The 16,199-nt window shown below is 34.7% G+C and overlaps 1 protein-coding gene across 4 annotated transcripts in view; it reads left to right on the top strand.

Moving 5' to 3' along the window:
- LOC145693024 (peroxisomal sarcosine oxidase-like) overlaps nt 1-16,199 on the top strand; it is a 49,482-nt gene that overhangs the window by 14,989 nt on the left and 18,294 nt on the right. For 2 of the 4 annotated variants that reach the window (XM_081768689.1, XM_081768691.1), the window contains exon 2: nt 7,521-7,669. In XM_081768689.1, the coding sequence (XP_081624815.1) occupies nt 7,521-7,669 (149 nt within the window). Of the gene's footprint in view, nt 1-4,948; nt 5,182-5,849; nt 6,057-7,520; nt 7,670-16,199 lie in introns of those variants that run through there. The other 2 variants (XM_081768690.1, XM_081768688.1) reach the window with 2 other exon arrangements.

Below are 16,199 nucleotides of genomic sequence, written 5' to 3' on the forward strand. Positions count from 1 at the left end.
CAATTTGAGTCGAGTCAAAGGTAATTTTCTTGAATTGAGTTCCGAGCCAAGTCGCTGTTTTCGAGGTCGAGTTTCGAGTTGAGTTGAGTTTGATAATGGCTCGCTCGCTCGTTCAGCTCGTTTTAACTCGTTTTGAAATATTGGCCTGATCAGACTGGAAAGCAAAAGCCATGAGAAATGTAAGCAGTAATGTGGAATACTTTTAGTGTTGCTCACGACAGAGGTGCGTCTCATCTCGTAATTTTAGTGCATCTCGTGGGGCAATTTTAGTGTATCTCGTCTCGTTTAGATAACGAGAAGACAAGAGTTTATTATTATTAGTATTATTACGAGACAGCCTCAAATGTCGTAATCACCAATATAAGTATATACTGTAGTTCTTAAAATCAAGGCTGAGATCTACACGGTCGAATTCTTGAGCCCAAGCAGAAGACCAACTCGGGTAGTGATATCAACCGGTTCGGCTCGTATCAACTAAGCTAACAGCTCGAGTCGGCTCGGTTGGGATGAGCCGATGACCCGAGCCGGCTTAGTTGGAACAAGCCATCGACTCAGCTTAATTGAGCCGATGGCTCGAGCTTTCTCGGTTGGGATGGGTCACCTACTCGGCTCATGTGAACCGGTTCGAGCCTGCTAAGTTGAAACTAGTTCATCAGCACGTTTCGACTCAGCTCAACTAAGCCAATGGCTCAAATCGGCTCGGTGTGGTGAGCTGTTGGCTCGGCTCACTTCTCGATTCGGTTCGATATTGAATGAGCTGTAAGCCGAGCCGCTCGAGCCGTTGAGAAGCCCAAACCCAGTCCCAGCTCTTTTGAATATGTTTGGATGAAGCCTATAGCTTTTAACAATTTTTTGCTCGAGCCCGAATACATGCCCCTTCGGAACTCAAACCCAGAACGTGACCGATGTCCTTGCCTCCTGAAGACTTCCAGACGACCGAGATCGACAGTCAATTAGCTTTTAATATTCAGATACAAACCGTATATCTTTTAAAGATTATACATGGAGTTGATATAATAATAATAATAATAATAATAATAATAATAATAATAATAATAATAATAATAATAATAATAATAATAATAATAGTTTTAAACTTGCCCTGAAATTTGGCAAAACTTACTTAAAAGTAGAGATTTCGGGAAAAGGGTTCCGTACCTTCAAGACACACCTCTGCAACTACCAACATTTTAAACTAGAACCTTTCATTGAAGTTTCATGTAGAAAGTATGTTTTGAGGAAAATAACTGTAATAAATATAACTGAATATCACGCGACAGTAAGGCATATAATGAACTAATTTTTAGAATATGCAGAGGTAAATATAAAAGCTTTGCTACAAAAATACCTACACAGAGCATAATTCAATGAGCTCTGAAATACAATGTAACGAAATAGCCTATGAGATTCAGTCTACAGAGCAATTGGTACTTAAAGAATGGACATACACTATTTCGAGAATCGAGACAAGACGGGAAATGTTTACGATACTTTTCGTCTCGTCTCGATTCTCATCTCCAAAGAGATACGAAAATTTTGATTTAGCCCTGACCCGTCTCGAATGTAAAATGTTAATTCTCATGTTATTTTATTTGTTTTAGAAACGAGATGAGAAACTCCTCTTCTCGTGAGCAACATTAAACCAAACCGAAATATTCTTTCCAAATGTCACGTTTCTACTTGTAATGGTATGACCTGAGCGATAATTTAGCTTCTAGCTTTTAATCTTCTACGAGATAATAATAATTATTATTATTACTATTATTATTCCTGAAGATTTGATAGTTCAAGTATTGAAACATCCGAGTATTCAAATATCTGAATATAATAAAACGTATGTTATCGCTGATCAATCGCCATCAAAAATTCTAAAGTAAGAAAAAAAAATTGCAACGTGCATTCGCACCTTGCACTGAACCGCGATCGCTACGCGGTAAACGATCTGTCTTTAGTCTGGTTACGTTAGGTTTCTTTGTTTCCGCTTGCAAACTTGTATGTTATATTTTTCGATTCAAAATGTCTTTCGTATTTCTTTTATGAAGGTCGGCAAAGTTTACATTAATAACTTGAGTTTTTCTTAAACCACTGGTTCACAAGTTCGTTCTTTCTCCACACGAAACTACAAATATGAGAGACTGAATTCTCATACTCCCCATTTCTTTCAAAGCAGTCGCCATTACCTGGTCAAAGACTTATTTCCGCCACGATTCATATTAACCAAAATAAATTCATTTTTCGGAAGCGGAACTTTCACTTTCCGGATTTCGCAAAATTATGGAATTCAGTTATACTCCGGAATTCAGGAGAATTTCGGAACTCGGAAAGAATCCGGAATTTAGAAAATTCCGGAATTGAGAAAAACTCCGACTTTCGAAAAAATCCGGATTTTCCGAATTCCGGAATGTTAACGAAATCAGAAATTTCTAAATTCCGGATTTTTCCGAATTCCGAAATTATTACAAAATTGGAAATTTCCGAATTCCGGAATTTGTCCGGCTTTACTTTCGGGAGTCCGAAAACTAATAATTCCGGAACGGGCTATCCCTAGTTTATACACAACCTTTCAGAACACTAAGCTAGTAGCTGTCTACAAACAAACATGTAACGCAAAGCATGTTGTATCCTGCAATATGTCATGTATTAAAATCCGACACCATGACCCTTTTATTACATTATATGAAGAGCATGTAGGTCTAAATACCTCATGTATTACATATAATGTAGGTTTTACTCTTCCAGCAAAGAAGAAACATGTGATCATAGTATACAACCCACAGAAGTGATAGCTGGCAATACAGTGGTCGTAATCCCTAACGACACAGGAAGTGAGCGTTGCCATCGCCGCTGGTCTAGAGGCTAGCACGTGAGCCTTGGGTGTATGGAGTCTCGGGTTCGATTCTCGGCGGGAGAGCATCTATCATTTTTAACTGTTCTCGATGTTTCTGTGTTTGTGTCCCTGTCGTTATAAGTTATTCGAAAAAGCAAGTTAAACGAGTGAAGCAAGTAAAATTAGCAATAAGTAAGTTACTGAAACGCGTTCGGTGAGTCAGTTAAAAAAATAGTGGACAAAGCACTGGCTTTTCGCGCCGTCCAATAATAATAATAATATGAAATATTAGTAGCTAACTCGTGTGTGTATTTCGACAATATAATTTTATATTATTATGTGGAAATAAGTAAGGCTGGCTGGCGCCCGCCTCCCTAATTTTTTCGATGCGCCTTATGGGTCCACGGTGTCCAACGTTGGTCCCATCCCACTATCACCTCCTGTTTTCTCGATATAAGCTATCGACATTTTGCCTAAAGAGGGCTCTGCCGTGGCCCCATGAGTACCCATGACATTGACTCTTCGTTCATTTTACATTGAAATCGCTTACTTTTCTGAGTACTATGAGTGCATACTGTCCAACGTTACTCCCATCGCTCTACAGTTTCCCGTTCTCTCGATATAAATTGCTAATATTTTGTTTGTAAGGGAGATATGGCGTTACAATCACTACGTTTGAAGAAGAACTGAGGAAGATATTGCCTTGCCACAAACAACACCTATTATTATTATTATTATTGTTTTACTTACCACTAATGTTGCCTACCTTTATTTGCAATGCAATGTGTTACTAAAAAGCAAATCAAATAACACGTTTCACAAGTTACTTCACTTTCAATGTGTAATTTCATATCATCACTAACAATCATCTTGTTCCGATAGGAAAATAACCTCCTCCTGCAAAAAAAAAAAAAAAAAAAAAACCCTGACCGCAGCGAAAGGGCGTGAACCTTCTTTAGGCGATTAATCGGGTCCAATATTTCAATAAGTTTCTGCACACAAATATTTCAGTAAAAGAGAAAAATTTATTCAAACTTTCTGAATACCTATTTATGGGCGAAATTTGGTTCCCTTGGAACTTTTTAAGAGTTTAAAGGGCCACCATTTTGAACATTTTCATCTGATTATTCTGGTTAACGAACTCATCAAGATATTTCAACAATTAATGTTTGTGCCAAGTTTCGTCTCAATCCGCTGAAAATTAGGGTGGTTATGGCATTCACAAATAGCGTTATATATATACAAATAGATAGATAAATAGACACACAGAGGGAGAGAGAAAAAGTGTTTCTCTCCCTTCTCGCACCTGTGGTGCGTCACAGCTAAACCGGGCCCCTTTGCAAAACGTATTGACGAGCCTAACCTAAACACAAACCTCTTACTTGCTAACGTAGAAACGTGGTCGGGAGGTGTAAGGCAGGTAGAAATTGTATTTTTAGTAACCATGAGTATGGTCTACTTCCATGTTTTTCTTTTTACTTTTTGCAGCTACATCGGAACGTTCAATTTTTATTCTTCACTAATTGCAAATGGCGTTTACATTCAAAATATGAGGAATTTTTTTGGCATTTGTTCGGATATTCTTCTCTTTCGAAATGAAGACAAGAACAAAGCAATACGCAAAGACAAAAAGTATTATCAGTACTAAACATTACCAATAATAATTGCTACGAAAAACTAAATACGACCTCTTTTACCATATCTCATGAGTTGTATGTATTATTAACAAAAATTTTTAAAAATGTCCTTGCCGAGGATTCGAACTTGCGTCCTTTGCATTTGTAAGCCAGCACCTTAACCACTACACCAAGATCATGGCATGGTGATTACTTAGTTGTCGGCGTAATTTGTTGTATTTGTGTTTTATGTTCCCACTTCGACAATTTTTACTCTTTTTTTGTAAGTTTAACAGCTGTTTCTGGCTTTCTCTTTCGGTGTCGTCCTTTATTTACATTATGCACTATTCGTATTCACAGCTTGTGCCTCTCTACAATGTCTTATTCAGATTAAGCTTTTCTTTTTGCCCCTCAGTAAACATTTGATTGATTTAATTCTCATACTCTCCACGGATGGAGCGCAGGAATGCCAGACTCGAAAAATAGGTGTACATTTACTTTCCTGACAGATCATACATAGCCTGAGCTAATTTTTTGCTTAGTTTCTCTACGTATTCTTGCCATGAAAAATTATCATCCAGATACATACCTAAATATTTTACAGTATTAGTAAATGTAAATATTTCATTATTCAATAATATCTGTGGCAGTTGGTGTGATATTCTGTGAGATAAATGGTAGAAAACACACTTTGTTTTATCTGCACTTAGCTTCAATTTATTTGAAGAAAACCAATGCGTAAGTTGGGATGTTGTAAGATCAATGGTTTCTTGCAAGCTGTCTCTGTCTTTCTCAGTTACAATTACTGTTGTGTCATCAGCAAAAAGGAGTAAATTACCCTTCTCTATATTTAAGGATAAATTATTAAGATATAGAAGAAAGAGTAATGGTCCTAAAACTGATTCTTGTAGAACACCTTTTCTATTTATTAGTTCATTTGAGTTTATTTTGCTCAGATTTCTAGTTGTTTCGTCCATATGAAGAATTTGTAACGATTTGTTTACGATTGTACAAGTATGATTTGAACCACTCCAAAGCAATACCCCTAATGCCATATTCTTTTAATTTACCAAAAAGTATAGTATGGTCTACACAATCAAACGCTTTTGGGAGATCACAATATATGTCTACAGTATTAGCTTTCTGATCAACAGACGTTATAGCTACTTTGATATGTTCATATATGGCGGTAATTGTGGATTTGCCTTTTATAAATCCGTGTTGCGTTTTCGTGATTAAGTTTTGTTCATTAATGAAACGTAGTAGTCGCTTACATATTAGTTTTTCAACAAGTTCTGAAAAAACAGAAGAAAGTGATATGGGACGGTAGTTTTCTATTTCGTTTCTACATCGTTTTTTGAACAAGGGTTTAACGACTGAGAGTTTTAGTGCAGGGAATCAGGGAAAATGACTCATTAATGATGTCCGCTAATGCAGGTGCGATAATGTGGATACATTTCTTCAAAAGAAACTGTGGAATATCACCCATTCCTGCAGACTTTTTATTATCAAATTTACTTGCTGCTTCTACGATCTCATGTGGGGAAGTTGGGGTAAGGAAAAATCACCTACTGATGTACTTAAGCGGCTGTAGTCTACTTGTGTCACTTGGGGTAGGTATATCACGTATAGCTTTTTCTACAACGGTACAAAAGTAATCATTTAAGTACTCAGAAACCAACTTTGGGTCATTTGTAGTTAAATTACTGCCTTTTATACGTAACTATATTTTTGTGCTTTTCATTTTTCTTTCCCAATTCACACTTTATTATTTTCCACGACTCTCTGCTTTTATGTACAGAAATTTATTTATATTTTTTATAGTAATCAAGAATTCCTTTATTATTTGCTTGTTTGCTAAGTTTGAACAGCTCTTTTAGTTTCATACTAGAAATCCTAATGCCATGTGTAATCCACGGTTTGTTACGTGTGTTGTTTACTTTTCCATTAGGTAAAGGAAAGGCGCTTTCAAATAATAGTTTAAATTTATAAATAAAATATCTGTATATGTCAGTAACGTTAGAATTGACAGTTTCGTCATTTAAAAGTTTTCGCTTTCAAGCAAAGAGAGAAATTTTGCTATTTTGTGTTCGTTATAGCATCTTTTCCCTAACATCCTTATAGTTTGTTCCCTATCTTTTGAAAAACGTGTCAAATACAACTTGAATGCCATGTTAAGAATATGGAATCTGTAACAATTTAGATGAAGATTTGTAAATATATTGTCAATTGAACTGCAGGAAGATCTCGTGAAATGAGTTGGTTCAAATATTTTGTCATATGTAAATTAAAACTTGATAAAATATTGAGGAATGTATCTCGCATTGTGGTTCATTCTTATGTATCCGTGTTAAAATCACCACATAGTATAACTGTATCATATTTATTGGTGACTTCACTTAAAACCTGTTGTAGTTTTTTGAAAAATATACATACTTTGGAGTCGAGATACTACAATAATAATTTGATTAGTTCTTTTATTTGGTAACTCTACTGCAGTATATTCAAAATGTCTATCAATGCTTTCTATTTTATCAATTACTTTTGGACGTGAAGGGTTAAGTGTGTTTTTCATTAATATGCAAACACCCCCACACTTCATTGTATTTCTACAATAACTAGAAACCAAACTATGACCCGGAATAACTATTTGTTCATTTACCTCAAGCCAGTGTTCTGAGAGACATAATACATCTATATCATATATCTCTATAATTTTAACATGTTTCCTATACAGTTTTAACACCATGAACATTTAAATGAAATATTGATTGAGTGACCGTTGTCTTTTGTTTAAAAAATATACATTAATGAATGGTAATGGAATTCACCTATAGAATAAAAAATATCCCAATTATTTTAACTCCTACACTAAGTAACAAGCATAATAAGATTTGTTTGCCCCAGCCACACTGACAATGTTAAACGGTAATCTTAACAATTCTGAGTAACTCACTAGTAAAAAGAATAGTACAACATATAAACCCTTCAATCAACCATGATATTAATTTAAAGCACGATTTTCTTTAATGCGAAGGAATATAATTTATAAACTGACGAATACATTTTCTTTTCAGTTTCCTTTACCACATGACAGAGGAAGTTCCCATGGGCAAAGCAGAATCATTAGGAAAACTCACACATCTACATGTGAGGCACAATTTATGATTAACGCCTACAAACAATGGCGCACTCTTGAAAAGGAAAGTGGAATTAACCTTCTTGTGTAAGTTTAAATTTTACTGATAATTCAGCAAGGGTACTTTTCCTGTATGACATAGGAAGCAAATAATGACTAACAACATACAGAGATACTTAGAGTATGTTGTTAGTCATTATTTGCTTCCTATGTCATACAGGAAAAGTACCCTTGCTGAATTATCAGATAAAATTTAAACTTACACAAGGAAGGTTAATTCCACTTTCCTTTTCAAGAGTGCGCCATTGTTTGTAGGCGTTAATCATAAATTGTGCCTCACATGTAGATGTGTGAGTTTTCCTAATGATTCTGCTTTGCCCATGGGAACTTCCTCTGTCATGTGGTAAAGGAAACTGAAAAGAAAATGTATTCGTCAGTTTATAAATTATATTCCTTCGCATTAAAGAAAATCGTGCTTTTAAATTAATATGGTTGATTGAATGTGAAATAGTTCGTTGAAAGACAATTCTAAAATTTTCATAATTTCATAAAGTCTGTAAATTTATGCTCTTGAAGCCACTTTTGGGAACACTCAATTGCCACAATAATAAGGACGAAATTATTTCTACTATCGACATAACATACGAACATACATCATCAATGAAAGCTAAGTTTTGTTGATTAGTATTAACGAACGAGCAATGTTAAGTTTTGAGATCCAGGTGATTGTTTATGGTAAAGTTTATGTTTAAAGTTTCTGATGTGTAGTCAACCATTTTGGTTATCTTATTTGTTTATGGTAAAGTTTATGTTTAAAGTTTCTGATGTGTAGTCAACCATTTTGGTTATCTTATATGTTCGGTAATCATATCCCAAAATAATTGGTCTGAGAGGAATACTTTCCTTATGAACTTTAGTTAGGTCGAATATTACTGAAAGTAAAGGGGCATCAATACTTAATTGTTTGTCAGTTTTTCGTCAGTTAGCCATGAGTCTTCAAAAAGATTGTTATTTATTCTAATTGAAACATTGAAACAGCTACCATCAACTGAAATGAGTCATTGTTGATACTGTACAGAACAATTTTAACAAGGTGCATTTGCTACTAAGTTTCTTTTCAGTTTTTAAGAGCGTGTGTAAACTGCTTTCATTAAATGGATAATAACTCTAGGTTATCGAAAAAATCCGAGTAATGTATGGGAGAGACTCCATCTGTTTAGAGGAGCCGCAGTGGCTCAGTGGTAGAGCGTTCACTTCTGGTGCGCGGGGTCCCTGGTTCGATCCCAGCTCGCTCCAAGTGGACTTTGTGGTGGACAAACACCGTGTACGTTGTTTTTCTAGGTTCTCCCGTTTCCTTCCACTTTATTCATTCCACCATTGCCTTATTTCTCATCATCACTGTCTCATTTAGCCTACTGGCATAACCGGGGAACGTAAAATTAAAGATTTCATTTACTTTTACCCTCTGCAAATTTTAAAGATTTTCCCCAAGTATGACAAGAAAGTATATAACTTAAAACTTCCAGCTTGGGAAATTATATCTTGTCCCTCACAAACAAACCAGCTAAAAGAAAGTGATCGAAAGCTTTTGAGCATAAGGGTTTATAAATCAGAGTAGAAGAAACAGCTTAAGGCCCCAAGACCGAACTTCGTGGTACACCATTAATATGCACCTTTCCTCCGATAAATGAGGCTGGAATGCTGTCTTTAGATTGGAAATTTTAAAAACAACTTGTTTATGATTTGAGAGATTATGTGTGACATATTAATAATCTCATTCCCTTCATTTACTGAGATGTCATTTGCCTCCACTATAGATTGAAAGAACGGCTGAATTGTTGAGTCTATCAGAATTATAGCTAAATAAAGCCAATAAACAGTCACATAGTCAAATGCAGAAGACAAGAGCGAGAAACGATTAATTATCGATCAAAAAAGAAACGTCATCCCATAGTCATTTCCTGTCGCATTCCAACCCAGTTTTAAGCGGTGTTCCACAGGGCTCGGTTTTGGGACCTGTCCGTTTCCTGCTATACGTTTAATGATCTTCCTAACTACATTCACTCAGTGGATTCAACCTTATGAGCAGACGATACAAGTATTCTCAATACAAATGAAAATTACGACACGCTGCAACAGGAAATAAAAAAAAAAAAAACATAAACAAACAGTGGTTTACTTTACACGGTTTAAAAGTAAATACAGATAAATCAGTGACCTTGAACTTTCACCATTTACGAGACAAATATACTTATGACATAAATTTGTCAATCATGAATTCTGACTTAAAGACTTCAACAAATTTCTTAGGTCTTCATACTCTTACTTGGGATACCCAGATAATGTCGTTAGCACAAAAACTTAATAATAAGGTTTTCTATGCGTTGAAAGTTGATAAAAAATATGTTGGATATAAATAGCTGTAGAAGCTTTTATTTTGGTATTTTTCAATCTTTGTTAATGTACGGTATTATTTTCTGGGAAAATGATTCAAGAAATAAATTAATCTTTTGCATTCAAAAAAAAAAAAAAAAAGTTGGAGTATTAGCCAATACGAGACAGGGTTGAAAAAAACATGTTTTTTTAAAAAAAATCATAAAAAACGTTTTTTATGTTTAAAACGTTTTTTTTTGTTTAAAACGTTTTTAACGTTTAAAACAAAGTACTTTGTTTTAAACAAGAAAAAAACATGTTTAAAACGTTTATTTTGTTTAAAACAATAATCTACATAAGCATATATATTACATTTTTACACTCTTAGGTACTGCTTGCCATCTATATTCAACCGCTAGATCAAATTTCGGGAACTTCCCTAATCTCGATCCGCCCAAATGTTCAATTCCAGAGAAAAAATCGGGATTTTCCCGATCTCCGTTCACAGAATATGTAGTTTAGTTTCTTTGTGTTACGTTCTACTGGTCGTCTGCATTCTTCATCTTTAAACTCCCATTGACGCAACTGCTGTGTCAGGGCTTTAAACCTCAATGGCTCAGTCTTAAACCTCAAATTAAGGCTGGAAAATGGTTTTGGTACTAATTTATTCCTCAAAGATGCAACTTTCCTGTTGTGAATTTTATGTATGTGGGAGGAGGGTAAATATCGTGGGTTTTTTTGTTTTGTTTTCAACAGTTTTTTGGGGGCCGTTCCCCCTCTTGGGGGATAGATTCATAAAAATTGTTACATGAAGCAATGAAGTAGGTTACTACATGGTAATATCGTGTATTTGTACCAGGGTTGGCTGGTTTAAACCAAAAAACGAAAAATGTTCCTAAAAGTGTGTGTTTGTAAAATCTTGATGAACACACGTTTGTGGGTTATCACTTTTCACTCCCGTATATTATTCGTATTATATTCAGACCTAAATTCCCCATTCATTACTCAAAAAGATTATACTGCATAAGCAACTATATATATATATATATATATATATATATATATATATATATATAAAGTTTATAAATGTTTGTTTTGTGATTTTTTTGTAGTTGTTATTATTGTTTTTATTTAATTGCAATGAAAGAAAAATTCTAAATATTGTTTCGTTTCAATGTTTACTATTGATAAAATACATCGAAATGCCGTACTTTTTGTGTGTGGGGGAGGGGGGTCAGACCCCACGAGAGACATTTAGTGAAATGAGAAGTCTCTTTGATATTTATTTATGTATAAATGAGTCTGAGCCAAAGTGGACTCAAATAATAAGTATCTTTATTCACTTTTCTTACTAATATGCAAATTAAGTCGTTGTATTTCTTTAATTTGGACCAATAAAAGTTGCTGTTAACTAACTCGAACTAAATTAGTTCTGTACTCCGTAGTACTTTGAAATTGTCCATATGTAATTCTGTATAATGGTTTCACTTGTGCAACTGTTTATCTTTTTGTCCTTCTGAAATGACTCTTGACAGTTATATTAAGAAGCATGTAAAGATCAGTACAACGTATTTTTATCAGGATTCCTTCGTGAGTGAGTCGGCAGACGTATCGCATTTGTGGCCAATTAGTCCTGGTTCCGAGTTCAAATGGAGGACAATTTCTCTCGGATGTAACTCGAGAAACGATTTTTATTCCGCTTTAAGCTTATGTGATCCCTTCCAGCATAACCCGGTAGTTGCATAATAACATCAAGGCGAAACAAACTTATTTCTGTCCATATATGATATGAATATATAGAGCAAATTATTTAAACCAAAAGAACCTGGTTTAAACCAAATAAACGGTTTTTTTGTTTTTTCAATAAAAACCATGGTTTTTGCCAACCCTGATTTGTACTTCTTGCTTATTATGGGGAGCAGGGAGGGGACAAAGTTAGCCAATTTTTGGAGTTTCAGTTTTTTGACGTAAATTACATTTATTTTTACAACAAACATCAATAGCTCAGTCCTTAATTAAGCTAGAAAGGTGATTTGGTACCAAAGTATTTTTGAGAGATAAAGCTTTCCGTCACTTGCATTTTATGTATATACAGGGTACGTATGTACGGCCGAGAGAGGGAGGATGAAGTTTTTTTTCATCAATTTTTTTTTTCATCAGGTTTTGGCGGGTATTCCTCCCCTCTGTGTGGTACATCCATAAAAATTGGTATGTGAAGCAATGAAGTAGTCCCCTACATGATAGTAACCTGTATGTGTACTTGTTGTTTATAGAGGAAGAGGGGGTCAAATTTGGTTAATTTACATTTATTTTCGGGACGGTCCCGTATAACACAAGATATATTTCACTGAAGTGGTCTAGAAGCATAATTCTTGTTCGTATACATGATATGTGCAGCAAAAATGATTTGCATATGGACGTGGTACTATACTGGGGGAGAAGAGAGAATGTCTAATTCAATGAATGTTTTTCTGCGCATATTTTTTTTAAAAATATTTCCTACATAAAACGAATTCATTACGCAATGGCAGCAATGGCTACCATTTCTTATATTATTGTCACAAGTATGTGGCCTACACATTAGCATCATTTTGTCAGCGCAGGTAACTGCAAGGGTTGCCAGGGCCCCGCAAAGTCAATATTTTCATATTTTTAATGATTTTTTATGTCTGTTTTTTTTCTACGAATACGGCGGGAATTTCACGCATATTATCTCGTTGGAATTTGTGGTCTATAAGCTTTTCAATGGTGTATATCTCATGAAATGTTCAAATACTTCACTTGAACTTCTGTTGGTTTAGTTATAAGCACACTGATGTGCAGAATTTCGTTCAGTAATTGCTGTTATAATAAGAATATAACTCTGCTTGTAATTTACTCCATGCACAAACCCTGCGGAGGATGGGTTGTTTGTTAGAAAATTAAATTAGCTTCTTCAATCTGATATTTTAGTTGTTTTAAACATGTCCAACCAGCATCGAAAAAAAAACACGTTTAAAACAATTTGTTTAAAACGTTTAAAACAAACTGAATAAAACAACAGCCCTCGTTTTAAACATGTTTTAAACATTTGTTTTAAACATTTTGTTTTAAACATATCAACCCTGATACGAGAGTAGACGAACCATGTAAAAAAGCGTTTTATAAGACTGCAAATATTACCACTGCCATGTCTTTATGTATTACAGTTATTAATTTTCACGCGCCAGAATCTTAATACATTCTTGCCAATAAAGGAAACTTTCACTGTCATAATACTAGATATAGGGAAAATCTCCACGTTCAAAATCACCATACATCATTGTTTTAAAACGGTCCCATATACTTAGGTCCAACATTATATAATAACCTCTGACTCAATGAATATATTTAAATCAGTTACAAAGAAGTATCTGTTGGACAATTATTTTTGTTCAGTAGATGGATACCTATTTGCTAAATGCGGCCAGACTGTGTAGTGTAATTTTGTCTCATAAACACCATAGTGTTTTTTTTAGTATGTAATACTATTTTTTTTTGTATATATATATATATATATATATATATATAAAGTGTGTCCCAGAAAAAAATGTAACAATTAAAACATTCATGAGTAGAAAAACAAAAAATTGTAATGATGTGAGAAGATGTTCTGTACATATGTTGGGGTGTATATGTTCGTTTCTACCACCAAAAAACACTAATCAATACGTCCAGAAAAAGAAACGAATTTGTTTTGCTTTAATACGCGACATAAGGCGATTTACAAAGTTTTTGTCCAATTTATCACTAGCACATTTCCACTGTCTTTTGAATTCTTGCACGTTCTTCACTGCTACGTTGCTCTCCTTCAACTTTCTTTTCATTGCTGTCCAATATTTTTCAATGGGGCGAAGTTCAGGGCAGTTTGGTGGATTGGCAGCTTTCGGCACAACGTTCAGATTATTGTGTTCATACCATACTAAAGCCCTACGACTGTAATGAGGAGTAGCCAAATCGGGCAAGAAAATAGTATTAGCATTATGTTGCCTAATAAACGGCAAAACCCGGTTTTCTAAACATTCTGATATGTAAATATCCTGATTAATTGTCCCTGAAGTGATGAACGCCTCACTTTTCTTTCCACAGGAGCAAATTGCTTGCCATATCAAGAACTTTAGTGGAAATTTTGCTGTGCGTTTGGTTCTTACGGCTGTAGAAACGTCCATTCGACTCTTTGACACATAATATTTTGGTCCTGGCAGTTGTTGACTGTCGGCCAGAACACAAGTTTCGTCATTCATAATGAGACACCTCGAAAATTGCGAAGCATATTCGCATACAGTTTTCGTGCACGCATTTTTGCATTATTTTGTTTCTCGCTTCTATCCGGCACTTTAACAGCTCGAAACGACTTTAAATCTTGCTGTTTTTTAATCCTCTGTACAATTGACTTTGTTGTATTATAACTTTCAGCCATTCTGCGTACAGACGTGCTGGATTTCTTCGATGTGCACTCACAATTTTTCGTACTAATACACTGTCACTTACACCAGCTTTCCTTCCACTTCCTTTCTTCCTGTCACACGTTAATGTATCCTTGAAACGGACAATAATGTCCCTTACGGTTTTTCTATTCAGTTTAAGTTCTTTTGCGATGGATGCATATGACCGTTCAGGATTTTCTTCATATTGGTAAATCACTTGTTTACGTGTCTGTAGTTGTTTTGATGCCATCTTGCACGACTGTTTGACAACGCCACACGTCTACTAGCTACAGCACTACTCACAACTCCAAGCTTCAAGTACAACATGAAATGAGTCCTGTTCTACTTGTTATTTACGAGAACTTATTTTAACAAGTTGTTACATTTTTTTCTGGGACACACTTATATATATATATATATATATATATATATATATATATATATATATATATATATATATATATATATATATATATATTGTATATTATTTATTGACGTGTCCGATTCATACGCTCGTCTTCCTTCGAGCTTCATGTATGACTTATGGATGAAAATAAAATGAAATGAAATGAAATGAAACTGTTGTTAAGTAGGCGTGAATATAGTATTGCATTAGTTCATAACGTCCTGCAATTTCAGAATTTTGGACATCAAATAATAGCTACTGAGATATCATAGTTCTGGGGTATAATGCGATTCTTTATTGCAAGACATGGTTCTACCATATCCTTAATTCTAGCTCCAGGTATAGCACGGTGACCAGAGATGAATTACTACTCTTGTGAAGAATGCTTCCGAAATTCCTACTATAGCTATCGCTGAAAAATATCATAATAATTGACATTAGCTGTTTTTGTTATAGAATTATTTAATACTTTAGAATGTACATTGTCAACTATATTCCTTGTAGAAAAAGGAAGGCTTACTGTAAACTACAGATTGCGAATTGATATTTCATAATGCTACGTCGCCAACATTCACCTCACACATCATGATGAAACGATCTATGGAGTTGGCGGAGTAAAATATCCTCCCAGCAGTAGTTTTTCAAGTAGACGGTTACATCGCGCACCCAAGACTCCGGTCGAGCTACAGATCGGAAAAATTTAAATAATAATTAACCTTAAGTCTTTAAGGCCCTAAACATTAAAACATACCTATTGAACAAAGCATAACTTGTGTTTTAAAAAAACCTAAGGAAAAGATTATGTATGGCATGTTTATGTTGAATGTTTTGAGAAGTAAAACACGACTATAGCGACAATACCATTGAAAGAAGAATATTATAGTTACTTGGTGCATTGTAGTATTCCCAACCAGACTAACTGCCGATTGACGATGATTTACGTGGTATTTACTATCTTATACTATGAAATGTGTTGGTAGGAAATGTGAGCATGGCATAAATAAAATGGGCAAATCAAGTGCTACAGAATGGAAAAGGCAGGGTAATCCGACTTTACAAACTTATTATAACATGATTGGTTATTGGAATGGAACCAGATTAGAGGAGGAAATGAGAAAAAGAAACAATACTTCGTTATTAATGAGAAACATAAGGAACCAATCAAAAAAATTTCGTAGCAATAACCTTGATTTGAAGGATGGTTCACATGTTTCTAACTCTGTAGAAATATGCCTATTATGTAGACTTATGCAAATTAAATCTTGCGCGTATAGTGTATTTCACGATTTTACGCATTTATTACATTTTGCTCCCGCTTTAGGATAAAGTTGAGTGACCAGTAAGTGGAGATGATAGAAAGTATTCCTTGTGTGAAAATGTTCCCAAAAAATAC

The sequence above is a fragment of the Thermobia domestica genome, chromosome 8 (assembly GCF_964235325.1).
Source record: "Thermobia domestica chromosome 8, izTheDome1.hap1.1, whole genome shotgun sequence".
In the NCBI taxonomy this organism is placed as follows: Eukaryota; Metazoa; Arthropoda; class Insecta; order Zygentoma; family Lepismatidae; genus Thermobia; species Thermobia domestica.